This window comes from Eucalyptus grandis, chromosome 5, assembly GCF_016545825.1.
Source record: "Eucalyptus grandis isolate ANBG69807.140 chromosome 5, ASM1654582v1, whole genome shotgun sequence".
In the NCBI taxonomy this organism is placed as follows: Eukaryota; Viridiplantae; Streptophyta; class Magnoliopsida; order Myrtales; family Myrtaceae; genus Eucalyptus; species Eucalyptus grandis.
The window spans coordinates 7,371,875-7,393,574 of record NC_052616.1 but is presented as its reverse complement, the minus strand read 5'-3'; the positions used below and the strand labels follow the sequence as shown (position 1 = coordinate 7,393,574).

The 21,700-nt window shown below is 38.7% G+C and overlaps 1 protein-coding gene across 3 annotated transcripts; it reads right to left on the bottom strand.

Moving 5' to 3' along the window:
- Positions 1 to 1,341: 1,341 nt before the first annotated feature.
- On the bottom strand, positions 1,342 to 21,331 carry LOC104443778 (protein unc-13 homolog). 3 transcript variants are annotated; one of them, XM_010057304.3, is made up of 26 exons: positions 20,939 to 21,331; positions 20,666 to 20,730; positions 19,801 to 20,056; positions 19,532 to 19,598; positions 19,193 to 19,343; positions 18,555 to 18,722; positions 17,652 to 17,750; positions 17,317 to 17,526; positions 17,123 to 17,224; positions 16,095 to 16,325; positions 15,795 to 15,872; positions 14,924 to 15,010; positions 14,660 to 14,845; positions 14,406 to 14,564; positions 13,446 to 13,538; positions 12,636 to 12,707; positions 11,922 to 12,039; positions 11,466 to 11,638; positions 11,156 to 11,240; positions 6,233 to 6,367; positions 5,332 to 5,438; positions 5,090 to 5,167; positions 4,909 to 5,004; positions 3,281 to 3,376; positions 3,017 to 3,197; positions 1,342 to 2,123 (listed from the first exon to the last, which is right to left on the bottom strand). In XM_010057304.3, exons 1-26 carry the CDS (start codon positions 21,105 to 21,107, stop codon positions 1,954 to 1,956), a joined length of 3,432 nt encoding a protein of 1,143 aa, XP_010055606.2. In that variant the 5' UTR covers positions 21,108 to 21,331; the 3' UTR covers positions 1,342 to 1,953. The 3 variants fall into 3 exon arrangements, with proteins under 3 accessions (XP_010055606.2, XP_010055605.2, XP_010055607.2); XM_010057303.3 differs by having other exon boundaries at positions 6,233 to 6,370; positions 20,939 to 21,330; XM_010057305.3 differs by lacking the exons at positions 20,666 to 20,730; positions 20,939 to 21,331 and having other exon boundaries at positions 6,233 to 6,370; positions 19,532 to 19,608; positions 19,801 to 19,943.
- Positions 21,332 to 21,700: the final 369 nt, after the last annotated feature.

Here is a 21,700-nt window from a genome sequence, read left to right as displayed (position 1 = left end):
AGGAAGCCATTGCGAGGGTTCCAGAGTTTCACTTTTGAGGGGAATTCCAGGAATCACCTTGAGTGGACCAGGCTGACTCAGTCATAGTGCAGTGTCGCTTTCCGCACTTACGTAATTTCTGGTCCCTAGCGTGGAAAGACGCTGCCCCTGCGAAGGTGCTTCACGAGTCATCTAACAAGTTCAGGAAAAATACTTAAAACACGGCGCCGCAAATAGCTGTCGGGATGGCCGCAAATTGTTTTGTCGACATAGGATGGTCCAAACCGCACAAAACTCGTATAGAGAGGTAATGCCTAGCCGTTGGCCCAGTTGAAACATTGGTCCAGCGTAAGGTTTACAATCGGATTGGTGAGAACAAAGTCAATCCTGACTTATAAGTCAAGCAGGATGCAAAGTCTGTGGATTCACACCATGTGATGCTAAAGCATGATACTAAATTAATGATGCGCCAGCGGTCCATATTTCTATGTCTAAATCTAAACGAGGAATCATAAATGCTGTCTTAGATTTATGATGGTGATACCCTATTCTGATTCTTACAGCTAACCGAATGAGTATGCTCGTTTCGCAGAATAACTCAATTGTTAAATCTAAAATTCCGTGAATTTCGAAAGTCAGTGACCAGATTAGAATCGATGAAAGAAACAGAGCAGGTTTTAGGACCAGAAGAAATGCGAATATCTCTCGTGTATGCACGTTCGAACCTTCATCGACACATTCAAACCAAAATTTTCTCGACTATGGTGTGTCCATTGTCAACTATGAAACTCGCGTAGTGCTGTTAACACAGTTAATCATGAATCGATCAAGCAAAATTCTCCTACTAACTGGTTCCTATTGATTTAACACCAACGTGCTGACACCGCAACAACTCTATCCCAAATTGCTGCCGTAATTGTCGACCGTCTAGTTATGAAATGAAGATACTTTCCTTTAGCAATCTCTGCAACAAAAGAACTTACACCCAACTCCAGCCACCAGACCGATGCAAAATCACAACAGAAAAGGATGATAAACAAGGGACATGTCTTAGTCTGAAGATCATATCGTTACATGTTAAAATATATAAATATTAACCATACCTTCATCTAACAGCTTTAATTTTTAAACTAGTTAACACTAATCTCATAAATTCTCATATAGTATCAGAAAAGGAGAAATTGAGTTCAAATCTGACAAACCCCTAATTGTCTCTCCAATTACATATTTCCACGCTTTAATCTTAAGCCAAAAACTAGCCTAAACGTGAGGGGGAGTGTTAGATCTAACAGCTTAAGTTTTTAGAATGGTTGACGATGATTCCACAAAATTTCACATTACACATTCCACGATTCCAATGTGTACAGACTGGGATAATTAGGTAACTCTTTATTAGATGCATAAGAGCAAGCCAGAGGAATCACACTCAAACAAAATGGAACGATACCTTCCACTCAAACTACATTACTGTTCGATCAAAAAAAAAAAAAACTACATTACTGTATGAACTCATAATTCTTTGTGCACAAATATTGCACTTTGAACAATGTCATGCAACATTATGCAAAAAAATAACTCTACAACAGGGTACTCGCTCATGAGCCAAAAAAAAAAGAGTAATGTATAAGTTACCACTAACTCCAACCAAACAATCGATTGTGCGCCTCAATGTGAAAAACAAAGAGGTTCTGCCGAAATCCACACCAAGGAACCTGCCAAAGACAATAGCTAACAGCAATGTCCCCATGCGGCATGTTTTAAGTTGGGATGTTGCTTACTTAATTTTCTTAAATGATTTAAGCTTCTTTGGCCATTCTCAGTCCAATGGAAGGTAATGCTCCAACTCCCACTATCGCTTACCAGGAAATCCATCAAAGAAATTGACTAAGCGCCTCATAAATCCATCTCAAAGAGGTTCTGTTAGAATCCACACCAATGCGCCAGCCAAACCGAGATGTCAACTGAGAGCAAATGTTACCACGCAGCATGTCTAAGTTCTGATGTAGCTTCTTGAATTTTCTTCCTGAATGAAGTTAAACTTCTCTGGCCCTTCTCGGTCCAATGGAAAGAGCTGCTTCGCTCGAGTATATCTGACATAAATGTCGATCCCACAGCAGAATCTTTTGATGAAGTGTCGTCATATTCTGTAGGTATATAAAACCCAAAGCCAATTCACTGGTTAGAGTTGCTGGCAAGTGACAACAGCACTTAGAGTGAGGCAAAGGTCTGGAAATTGATTTTCTCAATATATGGTTCTATAAAATGAGCAGTGGTTCCATTACTTGATATTGAGAACTAATCCAAGGAAAGAATTCAGAATGATAATGGCACCTAAAGTACACCATAATAAAAGGGCAAAATCAGGCATAGGAAAAAATGTTTCTGGATCAATCTCAAGAGAACCAGCCAAGAACAAAACTTAGATCGACACCCATGAACACATCCTCTCTAATTATATCGATTAATGTGCAACAAATACTGCTGTCCTGCCCTCATCACTTTGTTGTCAAATTTTGCATGCTCATGAGAATTGATATTCGGTATTGTTAGAAAGTCCAACCCAAAAGCTTAAGCTAATAGATGAAGAATACGACATGAATATAAAGAGCATTTAAGACCCATTGTCAATCTATGTGGCATAACACTTCAACACCCCCAGTAACGTGCAAGTCGGATTATGAGCGGCAAATGAAATTTTGATTACGCACATTCACATGGAATTTTTTACCATGCACATTCATGAAAGGGATAGACTAGCTCTAATACCATGTTAGAAAGTCCAACCTAAAAGCTTAAGCTAATAGGTGAAGAAAACAACATGAATATAAAGAGCATTTAGGACCCATTGTCAATTGATGTAGGATAGCACTTCAACAGGTACTAATTTCTTTGTTTTTGTCAATATGGTCCTTGCAGTAGTTTGTATCATTTAATTTTAGACAACTCAGAGAATCAGCACTCCTCACAAAGATACTCATTGAAACATGAGATACAGCGGGAGAAAAGGGAAAAGAAGAAACCAAAATGAGAATTACACCTGAAGACATAGGAAGCTGGTACTGCCGTTTCAAGAACTTGGAGGCCTCTCTGTCCTTTTTATGACACAATACTCGTATCAAAATGTACGCATCATCAGGGATGCTGCCATGTCTACGTGCATGTAATCCTGATGAGATCTGTTGACTTGCATTTAGCAGCATTTGGATGACACTGTCAGTCTGTCAAAGAAAAATTGGTCAAGCAGCTGCTTATATAGATTCATATGACTGCACAATTTTCAATTATCCACCACCATGCGAACCTTAAGGGAGAATAATTGTAGTATCTGTGCAGCAAATTTAGCCTCTTTCTCCACCAGAGAACGGGGAAGCCCCTCTCCATCAGCAATAAAAAATTCCTGTTCAAAATATAGCACAACTAAAAGCATGTAACAGCTGCATAGTATAGAGAAAGCAATGGCACATTCTTGGTCAGTCTTTAGAAGAAGCAAACATCAGAAGGAAGATCTGGTACTACAATCATCTGTTGCAACTTACAAGCCACTCTCAAGTTCATCACAGATAAATGGATTCCCTTTACATATGTGGTCCAGAATCCTGGAAGGGATTCTAATTGGTCAATAAAAATAACAGTCCTCCAGCACATTTTCATAGGGTGTCCTACACATCTAAATCACAGCCAATATGTAACTATTTCAAAATGAATTTAGAGAGCATTAATAAGCTAACGTGTCCTGCATCCATGATCTCTCAGGCATCACTGAACTTACCACCACTCAGTGATTTTGATGATAGAACATTGAATCAACGGTACCAATCAGCTAATCGGCTTCTTCAACACTAAATCCCTATCCAGTTCTTTTGGGCCCCGAGAAAAAAGGCATCCAGTTAGTTCCCTCAAAATAAAGGGCAAGAAACTAGAATCAACCAAATTGGATCTGGTTACGCTGATCAAACCAGGTCAAGAACCAGTCCAACCATGTGACGGAGGTCAAAATAGAATATGTGAAAAAAATAAAATAAAAGGTGAAGACCCATTTCCATTTGCTTTAACAGTGTTGAATAAAAGGCCTAAAGTGAGGTTAAAGTGGCCTGAACACAGGACTCTTTTGATACTGGGTGCTTTACACACCTGGCACAACTGAGCCACAAAATGCTTTATGTCTTCCTCTAGGTTCCCCTATAAGGCGAATTTGACAGCTGGTTGCGCCAATGGAACTGATGAGCAATTCATGCCCCAGTTCAGTGTGAAAAAACCCATTGACTCAAAGGCGACAAAACAGAAGTGTCATCAGGTCACAACCAACACATCCAGAGAAACTCCAATTCTTAAGTTATGCTTGGAAGAAAACAATACCGCACTATTAAACTGCAATTTGCAAATATAAAGACCTTGAATCAATTCCTATAGAACCAGTACATAAACTTGTAAATATAAATGCTAATATGACCTAGATGATGCTTATATAGGGTATGAGAAACGACTATATTATCTAAACACCTTTCAAGTCTTCAAGGTGAGTTCCCATTCATGATTCTTCTCAAAACAGAGACATGTTATTTTATCTCGAGGACAAGTATGCAAAACAAAGCCGATCTCTTATTAAGCTTCAATCTCTTAACTGAATCAAGAGATTGCTTTGACCAAACTCACTTGAACTCCTAAAAGGGAAAGTTTCATCCCTCCATTCTGAAGGATAAACAGGACTTTAACCAAAAGGAAAAAGACATGCTAGTGCAAGCACTTCAACAAAAATTTGTGTCCTTGAGCCAACAGCATCCTATGTAGAGAGATAGTCAAAACTCAGCATCATCACCTTTTTGCAAGAGCTTTACCGTAATACTATTTCTTTCAGACACAAAAAAGAGAAGAAAACAAATTCAGAGAGAGGAAACAAGCAATGAGAAGGAAAAGGATATATTCACAAACCTTCAACATAGCAAAATCATCCTCCATCAAAGAAACATCTGTCTCAGAAAATGCACGAGATGGGCCGCCATCAAGCAACACCCAGACAAAGGCATCCTGAAAGATTAAGATAAAGAATTCAGGTTGCACTGTCATGGAAGATTTGCCTTAGCATCATTAGAAACTAAGAACAGTAACATACCACGGATGCTCGATAGACACTTAAAACCACAAGGTCTCTAAGAGATTCATCAAGTAAGCCACATATACGGTTAAGTTCCTGCATTGATACCAATTCATTTGAAACTCTGAACACTGATGTACATATATATGAGCATACTAAAAGATATGTCAACAGCCATGCACTTCCAAATCCGTGTGTGCGCACAGAGAGAGAGAGAGAGAGAGAGAGAGAGAGAGAGAGAGAGAGAGAGAGAATCTTACAGTATCAAAATGAAAGAGAAACTTGTCCAGTCGAGCACTTTCAACGTTACCACAATATAGACATGAAAGCACTTTGTCTCTTAGATCCCAAAACACCATTCTCAATCCTAGGAGAAAATTCAAGTGATGAATTCAACAAGTATGGTACTATTTTGTATCCAAATGCCAAAAGCTATTTGACAGCAAATATGAGAGCTTTAGACAGACATTGCACATGATGCTTGAGAACAGACATTCTCATTTTATGTGTAGAGTCAAATTCTGGAGATGAAGAGGGCATATGATCCAATAATAAAAGAAAGCTATATCAAGGAATAGCATTGCTTCTCACAATAATATTGTTGTATGACTTGCAAATATGCTCAAAACTTTGCGGGTCGTAATGCTTACAACCCCCACCCCCCAAACCCCTTTTTTCCCCTCTCTCCATTCAAACAAAAGAAACCAAAAAGGAAAGGAACAACATCTCCAGACAACTGTGGGAGTGCCAACTCCTTTTTCAGTCTACTTTGCATAGTTCTCCATATTGCAATAACATGCACACTTCCTCATGTGACTACAATTATCTTTAGAGAAACACACTCATGTGAAATTCCAGTTGGCATTAATCTACAAGATCAATATACTAAATTGTCTGTTTGTGTACTTTTTTTCAACATACTATTAGATGATCCCTTTTGTTGAGGTAAGCGAAAGTATAGGGGATTTAATGACTAACCACTAATAGAGCAACGGTTAGAAAAATAACATCATAATATTTTCCAACCCTTCATTTACTAGCCATCAATTGGCTACATTATATGTTTATTATGTATATTAAAAACACCAGCTATGCTGGTTTCTTTCAAAAAGTGATCAGTGCCTGAAGAACTACAAGCATGGTACTCAAATGTCAACTCACCAATTAAGTCGCAAATCGTGCCTATTGCATTTGTTGAAGTATCCCTGATGCTGTTGAATGTGGTACTAAAGAGTTCATCAACTGCTTCATCATATGTTAAGGAGTCAGAAACTGTATTTTGCGAAGGTTCCTCCACTGCTGCATAAGCATTCAGCAAAAAATTAGTCCACGTGATCACCCAAGCAACTGAATTTCAGGACCGTCTTAAAACAAGCAACAATCAGCATAGGCACATAACTAAAAAAAGATCAGCAATCAAAAGCACACTAAGATTGAAAATTCCCTGACTTGATCCTGAATGATAAACCCGATATATAGCCCACTTCTTTATTCCTTTAATTTATAACAGATGAGCCTTCATACAAAATGGAAACTACTCCATTGTGTGCTCACAGGTTCAATCCTAGAGAAAGTGTATGTCTTACTCTCCCAAGACCTAGCAATACAGGAGGACCATGCACCATGACAACTTTATGGTGGAAACTCATATTTCAGGTGAAGATAAATGGTTCAATTGGTCACTACTAGAATTAAATTTTGTGAAAGCACTAGCAACCCATCTAAGAACTGAAGTTTGTTGATCAGAAACTATTACTTTCACCCTCCCCTTACATTACATCTAGGCAATACAACTACCCAACCACAGGAAACCCATGAGTTTTGGAGAAAAACGTCCTCCCCGCAACACTTGATGAGGGCTCCACCTATGTAAAACAAGACCTGCCATTCTAGCACCAAACCAATTCTAAAATTTGAGAAGAAAAAGACCAAAATATCCAAAAGATAGACATCATAGAAGAAGCGTGATCAAATGTTTGCAAGATTCATTTGTACTTCCATAGACAGATGCATGATAGTAAGCGGACTTACTGCAATATACTAAATATTATATTGGCATTGTGCAAGATCTTTAGAAGAATGGAACCCAAACCAAAAGAATCCTCTGTTAGGACAATGAAAGACCATTTAGCAGGCATACTACAAGAAACATTCTGCTAAAATTTTGCCATGTATGCTGTTCTAGTTATCGGTTAAGAGGAATGGCAAGAATGTCATTGGTCATACCAGATCACCAACCAAAGAAACTGATTGAAACTACTGGAGAATTCTTGCATTAAATCTCAGTATGCCAAAAAGGGCCTTAGAATTATTTTGCCATGCCTGAGAGCCCACAAAGCCATGGGAACTCAGAAGAACAGCAAATCACAAGGATATTTATGCACATGCTTAATTATGATAAAAAGAAAAAAGGTGTTGTCAGGTTGTTTATTCATTATTATATTGTGTTAGCAAGTTGGGGTTATTTACGTAATTGTACAAGGCTTAACCCCAAGCCTATAAATACTTCTTTAGATCTCAATAATAATTGTTCTCTCTTTTACCAACGACATGGGATCACAAAGCTGTGGTGGTTTGGGTGAGATTCGTGTATGTTCGTGGTGTTTTTCTATTTTGTTGTTGTGGTTCTCGACTAGTTGACGAGGTTTCAAGTAGTCAACTAAACACTTATAGTCAACTAACAGTGAGTCTGAAAAACAAAAGGTTCTTTGAATCTTGCCCCCGAATGCTTTGAGTGGTATCATGGTAGCTTGTGGTGATTTATTCTCGGATTGTGAATATGCCTACAAATTCAACTAACCAAGAAGAATGGAAGGTCACTGATGCCACGTCACGTACTCTTTTATGGGCAAGTATGGATGAATCTGTCTACCATCTTTTCATGGATTGTGTGACGGCCCGTGAGGTGTGTACAAAATGTGCTTTACTCTATTCCGGACACTATAATGAGTCAAGTTTGCGATATGTGGGAGGCTTTATTTGAAGCCAAAATTGGTGATGCGGGGTTGGCAGAGTATTATGCTCATTTTTCGTCTTTGCAGCAGTGTCTCAAATCCTATTTCCCATTGGCCAGCACGGTTACTCAAATGCAGCAACAAGTAGCCAAAATGGTGGTAGTAACCTTCCTATGAATTCTTAGTTCAAATCATAGTGCTTTTCAGCAGTAGATCTCTTCTCTTGGCTCTCTACCTTCCATAGAAGAAGTGTACTCTTGGACTGCTTGTTACACTCCTAGTCCCCAAACTTCGATCATATCAGACAGTAGTGCTATGGTGGCTCATGGTGGTCAAGGAGCTCGTGGTCATGGTAATAGTCACAGAAGTTAAAACTTTGGTAGTTCTAACCCGTGGTGTACAGGGCCGCCCTCGTGGTGGTGGTAATAGTGGTACTAGAGGAGCTCGTGGGGCTCACTTTTGTACTCATTGCTAGCTTATTGGACATACTGTTGATTATTGCTATGATCTCCATCCTGAGCTGCGAGGTTATATGCTTCTGTTGATACTAAGCCCAAGTCTTCCACATTTGGACCTTCTTAAGGAAAACGTATGGTAAATTTAATCAGTGCAAAATATGATGAGTTAATTAGGGCATAGCACCTTGGTGCTCCTTCAGGTCCTATTGCTACTTTGGCATAGACAAAACACAATGATCCTATGTCTCTTGTCCACTACAGCTACTCCTCATCCTTGGGTTATTGATTCGGGTGCCACTCATCATCTGACTGGTGGTCCACATCTTCTTACCTCCACCTCATCTGTTCCGTCCACTTCAGTCACCTAGGCAAATGGTTCTCAGTCCAAGGTGACCAGCTCAAGTTGTGTATCGTTGAATTCCTCCATGGCCTTAACTTTTGTTTACCATATTCCACACTTCTCTTATAATCTATTATTTGTCAGGTTTATCACTCATGACCTTGACTGCGATATTATCTTTTCTTCCTCTTCATGAGTTTTTTTGGATCGGGATACTGGATGCCGAATAGGTGGTGGGTGTGAGGCTGGTGGATTGTACCCCCTGGACCCTGAGATTATTGTTGCTGCCGCTACCGTTCAGAAGAAGGCTGTGAATGACTCTTATCGATTACATTTTCGCCTCAATCACCCTCAGCAGACGTACTCCAATTTTTTTCCCTTTATGTCTAGTTCTAGTCTTCAATTTGATTGTGAAACATGTTAGTTGAGTAAGCACCACCATGTGTCTTTTCCCCCTTGTGTTTTAAGTCATGCATCCCAGCCATTCGAGTTAGTCCACCCCGATGTTGGGGGTCCTAGTTGAGAGTCTTCATTTGGTTTCTGCTATTGTCCCACTTTTATTGATGATTGTAGTTGTACAACTTGGTTATATATAATAAGACCGTACTAAAGTGTTTTATTATTTTTGTCATTTGTTGGATGTTGCTCGTTGTCTACTTCTCCGCACCCATATGCCTAAATCATTCTAGAGCTATGCTATCCCTTATGCTCTTCTTCACCCTGGTCGTCCTTTGTGGTCTGTTTGTCCTTGTATTGTTGGGTGTGACTGTTTTGTCCATTCTTTATCTCTTGGGTTGGACAAATTATCTCTTTGTGCTGAAAAATATGTATTCATCAGTTACTCTTGTACTCAAAAGGGCTATGTCTATTATAGTCATACTCGTTGTTGGGAGTACAAATCTGCTTATGTGACTTTCTCTGAGGATCAGGCATATTTTGGCAACGTTTCTCCTCAGGTGCCATCGATGATGGGTCTTCTGCCACCTTCCGCACCTTTACCTCCAACTGTATTGCCCGTTACCTCTCAATTAGAGCCACCACCTGTTTCTTCCACCAATGCTCCACCTGATCTAGGATCACCTTTACCAATCCACTTCAGGTCTATAAACGCGGTCCTCGCTTTGTTTGGGGTCATGCCTCTCCACTAGCGGACATTCAACCACCACGCGCGGCCCCAACTTCTAATCCTCAACCAGCTCATGTGAGAATCGCCCACCGTACTCGGTCTCGAAATCCTCTTTCTTATTTTATGTCTTATCACAATTTACCCTCTCAAACGTCTATCTTGGTGTCGTCCTTCGCATTTGTGTAGGTTCCCAGTAGCGTGCAAGAGGCTTTGGCCCATCCAAGTTAGACCCATGCTATGGAGGAGGAAATGGCTACACTACATCATAATAAGACTTGGGAACTAGTCCCTTTGCCTCCTGATAAACAATTAGTGAGTCGTTGCTAGGTCTGTCGTCAAACACAATCTTGATGGTTCAATTGAGCACTTAAAGGCGCAACTTATTGCGAAGGGCTATACTCAAACTTATGGTATCAATTATGAAGAGACTTCTCTGGTGGCCAAAATTCCCTCCACCCGTGTTGTTATTTCTTTGGCTGCTCGATTTCAATGGACATTTCATAAACTTGATGTCAAAAATGCATTCGTTCATGGTGATCCTCACAAAGAGGTCTATATGAAGCAACCACCCAAGTTTCTTGCTCATGGGGAAAAGGTGTGCTACAAAAAGCTCTATATGAACTTAAGTAATCTCCTCATACTTGGTTTGGCCGTTTTGGTGATGCAATTATTACCTTTGGCATGCATCGATGCAGTGTGGATCACTCCGTGTTTAATATGTCCTCTTCGAAGGGATGTGCTATTCTTGTTGTCTATGTTGATGAAATTATTGTTACCGGAAATGATGTTAAAGGTACACAACAACAGCTCAAGCAATTTCTACAGAAGGAGTTTAACACTAAAAACTTGGTCGTCTTCGATATTTTCTTGGCATAGAGGTTGCCTATACCAATGGCAATATCGCTCTCTCTCAGCGAAAGTACACTCTTTTGACATTGTTAAAGAGGTGGGCTTGCTTGACACTAGGCCTAGTAACATACTTTTTGATATGTATGCCCCCAACTTGAGGAGTGTCAAGTTTATTACTTATTATATTGTGTTGAGGTTATTTACGTAATTGCACAAGGCTCAACCCTAAGCCTATAAATACTTCTTTAGATCTCAATAATAGCTGTTCTCTCTTTTACCAACAACAGGTGTTTATATGCTCAAACATGCAACAAATAAACCAATATAAGAAGTTTTTGCTCCCAAGCAGGAAATCACCTGATCTTTGATATTTGGATGATCTGACTAGAGCCCAAGATTTTCTAAGGGATTCTTCCAGTATGCCACCCTTTTTCTTGATATACTGCACAGTGAAAAAAAGAGTGTAGGATATTCCTTCATGATTGATTAGATGAACCTGAAAATTGAAATCTTTGGGGTTTAGATCCACTCACATCAACGTGTATATGTGGTCAACTGACATCAATCCAAGAAAAAAAGAAAAAGAAAACCTCTCTCCCATAAACACAAGAAGCAATCTTTTCTAACATCTTCATATACCTAATGAGTCAATGGAAAATACACAAACCTGAAGAGTATTTAGTCTTATACAGAGCTTTGATATGGTCGATGCAGTCAACTTATCATCCATGCCATCGTCTGTGAGAGTGTTTTCCACCATCTTCCTCTTGATTACAGGAATAACCGTCTCCGTATAGCGAGTCAAAGGAGGAGCTGGGGGTAATAGATACTTCTTCTCAACTGCCAAAATAGTAAGTATCGTCATCAGAGTTTTTAAGGAAAGATGAACCCCTGGAGTGTAAACTGGTGTGCAAGTTGAATATAACTGGAAAATTAGTACAACTAACTCGGGCTTCAGCCCTCAATCTGTTGCACACATTAAAGATTAGTCAAACAAGAAGCGCATAGTCCATCAAATCCCTTAAATTTCAATACATGCTGCCAGACAGAAAGAAACTGGTAATCTCCTAAAGTTCAAGTAAACCTAGTAGCACACCTTATCACTCAAATTTGCCACACATACCTAAACCGTTAGATACTTTCAACAAATAGGCATCCAAGCTGTGAAATATCACAGACAGTAGAGCTTGAAGATGAGTGATGTTCATTGGGAGATTCCACCCAAAAAACTGATCTACTGTCTGCAAGTCAAAAGGCATGAAAAGAATTAAACCATGCAAAAATTTGTGCAACTTCTAACTATCTACATGCTTCACAAGGCTAGCATTATACTGCCTTTTTCCTAAACAGTACTACTCCAATCAATGGTAGGATGAAACACACTTAACTAATATAACCCAAACAGATACCATCTTCTTCAACTATTCTGAATCTTCTCAATTTCATTTAAATGCTAATTCATTTTTGAAGTGAAAGGTTATTGTTACAGTGTGAGGGTTATTATGGTCATTAACACTGATAGGGTTATTATGGTCATTAAGTATTATTTAATAATAAAAGTGTGAGACATGGAAAACCCTAATCAGTTTACACGTTCTCCTCATTCCTTCTGTCAATTTCTCATTGCTCTCTTTTCTTCTCCTATATTAATTTCTACATGGTATCAGAGCAAATGGGTGTTCACTGTTAATCTTATACAGAGCTACATCCCTCTTACGGTAACCGCCACATATATCAGTTTTGAACTAGCTATACAAAGAAATACATTCAGCAGATCCACCATCATGAATTCATCTCTATAAAGTAACCAGTACATCAGTCATTAAGATTTTCAAACCTCTTCAATTATCCTGAAAACTTCAACTACGGATGGTGCCTGCCTTTGTTGTGATGATAATGCCTCCCACTCCTGCACAAAGTCAAAGACAAGAATAAATGCAATATGCAATTCCAGCCGCTAAATTTTATTAAATAAACATTGTCTAATAAATAAATAACTATTCAAGCAAGAGGGTACGCCTTCATCATGTGCCTTGTTCAATATTCCCACCTTGTACAGAGAAAAGTAACTCAAGAATAATGCCATGACCAGGCTCAGAGCTCAATCAAACGTTTTCGACTCAGTACACCAGGAACTTAATCAAAAGTTCAGGACAATTATATTGCAAACTTTTTTTCGCTATCAAGTATCACCTAGAATCAAAATATATACTTGTACCTTTTCCTTTAGCATCAAAATTAACACAAGTACATTTTTTAATGTTCCGTGCATGATGCTAGCACAAAATTTTGTAAATCTTTTAGAAGGGAAATATCAAAGAGTACCCCTAACGCACTTGTTAAGGCTCAGCAAATATGGTTTCAACTCATAATTTCCTATTTGAAGGTAGTTGTTGTCTCTAAATGTGTAGTTTTTTTAATTTTTCAGTGTCTCCAAAAGTGTTTTCATTAATTTAATTGCTTCGGATGTTAACAAAACCCCTTTTACAAATCAGAAGAAAACGTCAATCCAGTATCCACACCACGGATCCATGCTCTTCCCTGCTTTCCAAGTCCTCCTAGAAATAATTATAACTGATTGTTTCCTAAGGGTATGCTTAGCCCCATGGTCTGAAAAATTATGATGGTTCGGAAGTATTCACTCCACCTCAAGCTCTACTGCTCGTTCAGTCCATTGCAAGATACGAGAATGCTGAGCAATAATCCAATCAAGAATAACTGGCCCAGCAACTTCTTCAATCTGCATAAAAGAAGGTGTCGTTACAACCTTGAAGCACAACTTGTACACACGCAAATGTAAAGTAACCATGATTACTTGTCTAATCTTAGATACTTAATCTCAGCTTTCCATATATGCACTGAGAAGGAAGGAATAAAATTATCTGAAGACTTGTTTTACAAAATCAAGCAGCTTAATTGGCCAGAATAAGCTAATCATAATGCAAATGAATGAATTTTGCATTGAAAGAATATATGTCATTCTGTACAGAGGATATTGAAGAGAAGAACAGATGTGGTAATAAACAGCTGTATCACTGTCAATAACTTTGAAGTGATTGAATCTCTATTATATGCTGAATGAACTTCAACTCGCCAAGTGTAAATCCAAAGAAGATGCATATCAGCTGCACTTAAAAGAATCACAATCATCCCCCCTAATAAGTAAGATGGAGGGTTAAAATAGGAATCATACACAAACATCAAGGCAACAAGATGAGACCACATCTTGTTCCTAGCATCACAATAAGCCAAACTATGAAACAATTACCATTTGGAATATGGATGCTATGAATTTACAAGGAAGTTTACATCAGACAAATATTACAGACTGAATGACCCTGATGATCTCCATAACCTAACAGACTCACAGCTAAAATTCAAAACCAGATATCATTACATCTAGAAGTGCAAATAAAGTATAATGACAGAAGACAAGTTACCATCTGACAGACCCAAAAAAAAATATTAGACAGCACCGAGTAAAAAACATTTCCTATAATCTGTAACTAGTCTATTTCTGTCAGCAAAAGAAGTTTCACATGTGGCTCAATCTAAAGAGAGGAAAAACCCAGGTAAGCAGATGACAATCAATTTCAGAAGATCGTACTTGATATCTATCCAGAGCTTGGTTGGACAGATGATTCAACTTGTTCTCCTCACAAGTAGATAAGTATAACTCACTAAGATTGTAATCCAATGTATTGGCAGCAGAAAGCACGGATCTAACATCCTCGCTTAGATATGACACCTCCACAAGGTATGGTTGCTGTATAGTGCAAAGAAAAGAGTGAAAACTTCATATATGTACAGTGCAAAGACGTAGAAAGGCAAAAAGTTGCACAAATTAAATGTGATGCAAACCAGTCTTTCTCCATAATATTTCTTCAGTTTTGTTGCTGAAACTGCCCCAGCTTCCGGATACCAATTACGCATCACTGGATAAAAAATACTAAACTCTCTCTTGGCTAGCAAATTTAATTCATTTGCTAGTAGAGCCAGACTATGTGTTTTTGCCAGTTTGGATTCCAAATGAATTGTACTTGCTACCTAAAAAATCCAACATCAAACCAATGATAGAAACAAAGATATGCTTGAGTGACTTCAGATACAGTACAATTGTCTCACCCTAGTATATGCAGCTTCAGTGGACCTTTCCACATATGATCTGAATTTTTCAGTAACATTCCCATCAGAAGCATTTAACTTCAGGAGCTGCATACATGGAATATCATCAGGTCACAACTAAGTTTTTTTGGATAATATATGAGGATGTCAAAAGGCCAAACAAAGATTGCGATATAAAAGAAAGGCACTCAAGATAGAACATGATGAGTTCATCAGGCAATTTTAGGACAGTCCTTTAGTTGCCGCAGAATATTTTCAATATTGCATTTTTCTACTGAAAATTGTTAAGAAAACTTTTTCCACTTCCAATATTTTCAATTCTCTGGAAACGTGTTTGGTAAATCATTTTTATTAGCACAGCGTGCTTTCTCTTGTGGCCTAATTTTTATTTATTAAAAAAAAAAGAATTTCTCACAAAATTTCATTTTCCTTTCTCTTTCATTTTAAATATGAAAATTAATTTTTGTTGTAATATAGGTTTCCAAAGATTATTTGCAGTTTTTAGAAAATTTGAAAATGGAGGGGGTTCCAAACAGTCTTGACTAGTTATCTTTTTTTCGCCCTTAAGTTTCATCACTTTTCTCAACCACATTTTCTGGGTATAATAGCCTTTTTGTGAGGCCATTTGCCTTTATACTAAAATGATCACCAGTGACCAAAAAGGAGAAGACTCTGGATTATGTTTGCAACAGATATAAAACAGCTGGGACCAGATTCTCAAATGACGATTAAAGGTGATGTTTTTATATTATTGGGAGAAAATCTCAAATGACAATATAGTAATTATGCATTTATAATATTAGACCATGAACAAATCATAATGTCAAATTACCAAACATGCTAAACAGTTAGTTTGTGCAGAACAACTTGCCTTAATTTCCCCAGAGTTGATGATAGGAACTCCAGTCAGCGACACCAATGTCATCACCCTCCCAAAGATACCAGGTTCCTGAAAAAACAGTTTCATAATGAGATTATTAATCAAAGGAATGCAGGTGATAGTAAAAAGCAAGCTGCAAGCATTGAAATGCAATTGGTGGCACATGACATCTATGAGCTTGACCACCAACCTAGTAAATGCCCAGGAAGAAGATGTTATGTTTGACAAGGAAAGCACGAAACAATCAAATGAATTTAACAAATAATATAAAATAGGGAAGAGATATCTTGCCTTACTAAAATGCAGATGATAGTCTTGCAGGTGACTATCACACCAAATGCTTATTGAGCAAAGAACTGCCTCAACCAGACTTAACTTTGTTTTGACACCATTATGTTGCTGGGAACATGCAAGTCTGTTAATATATTGCTCTTCCTTCCTATCATGGTCTTCAGCAGAGACAAATCTTTGCAACTTGAGGATAGAATGTTCTAAGAGCGAAGGCTCATGTGTTCCCACAAACTTCAAAGGAAAAAATTCCAATGGTTAGGAAGTTTGACTTCTTAAAGCACAATACCATCATTAACTAACAATGAGACATTCCGACTAAAAAATGGTCGAATCAAGAAAAGTGATCAGTTGAATACATGTAAATAGATCTTGAAAGAACATGCCTGGAAAACAGAGCACCCTTTAGAACCAGAACATTGTGAGTAAATAAATGCTTGCTTCGCTACAATCTAAAGAATCAAGCAGTTTCTCAAGATTTAATGACTAAATTCCTATTTATATTCTTTAAACACTCATCTAATGATGTTCCTCCAAGTTTATCCTGCAAAACCACATGGGTATAAAACTTATTCATGCAACATGAAGAAGTTCTAGGCCAATTCCTTCTAAACTTTGTAGGAAAGCCCAAAAAGTTATTTACCATGTCCTGCACAGACATGTACATGTCAAAACAAAATGGACAGAGAAAAGAATATTAATAGCATTAACTAGTCGTCAGTCTCTTTCTGCAAACTGTGGATTCTATTGAACTTAAACAGGGATAACTCAAGAAAACTATAAGCTAGACCAGTAGACAACTTTGAAAACAAATAACATCTACATGAGAAACATAGTTATGCTTATAATACAACTTTAACGTCATGTACAATTACAAAGTACTCTAGGCAAACAATAAATTACAAGGCTCTGTAGTCTGTAAATTACAAGGGATGTTTGAGTGTGGATCCAGCTTTTTTTTTTCTCAAGAACCATGCAGTGAAATAAACGCTTCACAATTGTTAAGATCTAGTTGAGGTGCAACATAATACCTGCCTGAAAAGGACCCACCCATGCATTGCATCATGGATTTTCTGAGTGATGCCTAAGGTAGCCCATGTCATCTTGATTAAATCTAGAATTTCTTCAGCTTCCTGAACAAGGTCCATGGGAGAAAATTATGCATGTGCAAAACTGAAAAAACCGAAGCAACAGTACAGGTAATACCAAGTGCTGATGGACACACCTCAATGAGCTGGCTTTCATCAAGGATATCAAACATGCCGATAAGTAGTTTCTCATAAATGCGAATGTTCAGTTGATAGCCCACTGTGCAGTAGTAAGTTCCAGTTTCAAGACCAACCTCTCCTGGCAGAGATGACAGCCCTAAAACCACCTGCTTAATAGCATACAGAAGCTCGGCACGATCACTTGGAGACATTTTGACATCCCATTCCTGGAATTCAGAGAAGGTGAATCATTCTAATATATGAGAAATGAAAATGTTGAACAGGAATAGAACTAGTTTGACTGATTTGATTGAAGCGGACATCACTATGTGCAAATTAACAAGTGCCACACCTTTGGATCTCTTATCTTCGGAAGTGAGCTTCTAATTATACGATGTTCATTTGTCCCAACATTAGTAGAGGAACTTATAAATTCTTCCAAAAGATTCACCTACAAATAAAAACCAGACAAATTATAGATTTACCTCTAGCTGATCACCTCATCTCTATCATCCACAGTAGCAGAGTCAAGGGCATAAGAACACGAAAAATCATACATCCAGTTCTTTCCATCAAAGTCTTTCACCTTGATAATTAAGAAAAGGTTACTTGCTTCCCTGCTACTAGGTGAAAAATTATGTTCATCTAACAAAATTCTGAATGATGCCAGCATTTATATGGAAATTAAAGATTTATGGTGCTCAATATAAATAGCCACATTTAAAATGATAAAAGCAAAAGCTAAAAGCCACAGCTACCCAGAACACCTCCAAAGTCTCTTTTTTGGTTGGATTTAAGTTTTTCAACCCTGCATGTGTAGGTATGTGAATATCCACATCATTCTGCTGAGTGGATCATCTGCACAACTCATGGATCCTAAACCTATACCCAACATTTTCAGCACCTTCAGGATCAGACCAGCATAAGAGCACTTAGTTAATGACAGCCTGCTTAGTGCAGTCATTTGTGTCTCTCTGTCAATAGATCCAAAGAGCAGAAACATAATCTATTCAGTGTAGGAGCCTTCTAAACAAAAAACACAGACATCCCTTGGTATTAGATTTCAATGGCCAAAAGTAACTCTAACCCTTTTATATGAACTGAAGCATTCATACTCGGTCCATCCAATAGGAAGTGATTTCTTTCATATTGACGCCTTAACATCCATGGAATTTGGAGTTTTAAAGACCAAATATCAGGCTCAATCTGTCACATGGCACACAGAACTACAAATTAAGGCATTTAGAATCACTACCTGTCTCCTTCTCCATTGCAAATAGTGTTTCTCGTTGAGAAAATCAGACTCGCGAATCCCATCTAAAAGGCCCGAGGATATTTGAGGAACGTTAATCTGTCTGCATGTTTTACTCGTCACCAACTCTATCAACTTCTTTCTGAGGCATGCATCTTTAGCTTCTGAAATCTGATAAAGGGAAATTTTTCCATGGATGATAACAAAAAACTAAGTGAGAAATGACTAAAGTGAGTACATCATACCATCATTAGTATATCACATACATTGGAAACTCTGTATGAAGACCAAAAACAGGACTCTAGAAAATAGTGGAGCATTCATTGCTCAAACACAGATGTTACTATCTCATTTCACCGAAGAACATTCTCCAGCTGCCGATTTACAAATAATATGGGATGGAATGGTAAACCACAGGTTGGATTAGAAATTTTTTTGCTTAAGTCGGCATCAAACAGAAAAAAATTGACCTTCCTCTAATTTGATCAACAAATATTTAAGTACATGGCCAGCACCAGGTGAATGACATTAATGCATCGAAAGCATGAGTACTTAAATTGATCTACTCAAGCTCTCATCATCACCATCCAAACATGGAACTTATTATAACTTCAGAGACAATAATATTCAGAAATGCTTGCCTGCATCTGAGAGCGTATAATATCAATTAGCTCAAAGTGTCTTTCAACAGGCTGAGACTGTAAATGAATCTTATTCTTTTTGCCCTTTATTCCTGAGAAAAATTTGGAATTCTTTTCCTTCTTTCTATCATAAACCACATGTAGCTCAATCCTGACGAAAGAAATGAAAGTATTAATCCGAGCAAAGTGTTTCCAATTTAAAAATAGGAAATAAAACACATAAGTAGATTAAATCACGAAATTAACAAACAAAAATGAAGAGAACGGAAAGAAATATTTAAACTGGAAACAAGTGTATCAGAAGGAGAGAGAGAAAAAGAAAGATGCAAAGAAAGTTACCCAGAGAAAACCATAGACGCAAGCAGCACTTCATAGGCTGATTCTTGCAAGTCATCATCAGACAGTCCTTTAAAATTCTGAAGCCATGTATCAGTTTACTAAAAGACTTGCCAAGGTTTAGAGGAAGACAAATAGCTCAATTGTTGAGTCTTTTAGAAATCATCATACATCTTTTCCAATAACTTGGGATAGTAGGCTAACGTACATATGCTTTTATCCTTCACCTAATATTTCAGTCCAAGATGAAAAGGAAGTAAGCAAACATATACCTGTAATTAGGACAGGTAATCCCAATGGAGGAACTTCTAATACAACAGGCTTTATGGGTGGATGATGTGTTTTTTTATACTGGAGAGCATGGTCTTCTGTGTCCCCGACAATTAGAGTATCTGTTTCACCCAATGACATTGAAGCATGGTCAGGGCTGTGGGCCACATCAGCTTGAGGAGGCATGCGCCGGGGTGGAGATCCAGCCAATTCGGGATTGGAGACGAGAAAATAAGAATTCCGTGATGGTGAGTGAATCTGCTTACACAGAAACTTGTATAAACTTTTAGGAAAGAGTATAAGAAAGAGATGAGCAAGCAATTAAACTAAATGCCCAACGCCTTACTCGGAATGTGCAAATTATAAAATTTTGTTTTTGAAAACACTCAGTGCCTCACAGTACACCAATAATCTTTTTGGGTTTCGCTATATCATGTTACCTCATCAAAAGCCCACTACCATTTCCTGCTCGACAGTTAGTTAAGTTCCGGCTTTCAGCAGTTGGCATTCTAGAAGCATTTTCACATTAGACCCTAAAGCAAACTTTGAACTTGGACAGAAACCTTATCGTTAATACTAATTGGAAGGCGAGCACAATAATATACACACATCGTTTGTTTACTCTCTTATATTCCCTAGACATTCAAACAAAACTACGAGGCAGCCTTAACAAAGGTAATGCACAAGGCTTATAAACAGCCACCGAGAAGATTTAGCAAACAGTGAGCCAAACGAATTACTCCAACCGATAATCTAGGAAACCATCAAACGGAAGAAAAACTAAATAAATAACAAGGAACCGGCAATTGTCGTGCATGAACTCAACCGAAGACGAAAAATTAAATGCCATGCACAAGCATCACTCACCATGATCGGATATCTGGATTCCTCGAAGTACTTCTCCGTTGCCGCGGCCATATCAATCGATCCACCTATCGACAAACGAACACACCACCAGCTCAGAACCACGAGACCGCGGCCTCCACACAGACGTAACCAAAGCGACACACGCGAAAAGCAACGGCACAACTCGCAAAACCCGAGCTCAATTCCACTCCCGCTTTCACCGCTAAACTCCACGACACAACCAAAAAACCAGCATCCGGAACCGAAGTAACCGCCCGTACGGCGGCGACTCACCGGATTGCAGACGTTGGACGACGTAATCGGCGCTGAGCGCGTCGAAATCGGCGCCGGCGAGGGAGGAGCAGTCGAGCCCCGCCGACGAGAGCAGGAACTCCATGAGCTTGCGGCGATCGCGGCGGTAGCGGTGCAGCAGCGGCGGCAGAGGCGGCGGCGGCGGCTCCATGGCGGGCCGGCCTGGGGAACGCGGGCGGCCGTTCCGACGAGACTTTTTCAAAGCGAAATTCGAAAGAAAGAAAGAGAGAAAGAAGAGAGAGAGAGAGAGGATCGACAACAGTCCACTGCGACTCGAGGGAGGGAGGGAGTAATAATTCGCAGGGGGCGGAAAAGGCGCAAGCGTGCGCCTTTTGATTCCACCGCCAATCAGCGAGCTGGGAATTTTGGCCGGCCCGGCGGTGCTGGAGAACGAATTTACGGACCCCATGGGGGGACATTTATCGTCGTTTCCCTCGATCACATGTGGATGTGGGTAAGAAAAATTGGGATGAAAGAGATTTATGACATAATGTCGAGTTTTCTCGTTAATATAATCTAATTTGCTTGTACGAAATTGAAAAGAGGGTGTTATGATATAAAGTGAAAGTTAACTAGATAGTGAAAATTGTTTGAGAAATCATAAGATTATTATATTTTTGCTAATTTCATCGTAATTTTTTTAGTTTTACCATTGAGTTCTAATTTTTCCCCATATTTTGCCAGGTAACGTGGATGATGGCCATGCCATATAAAATGGCCACTGACGCGAATTTATTATAGTAA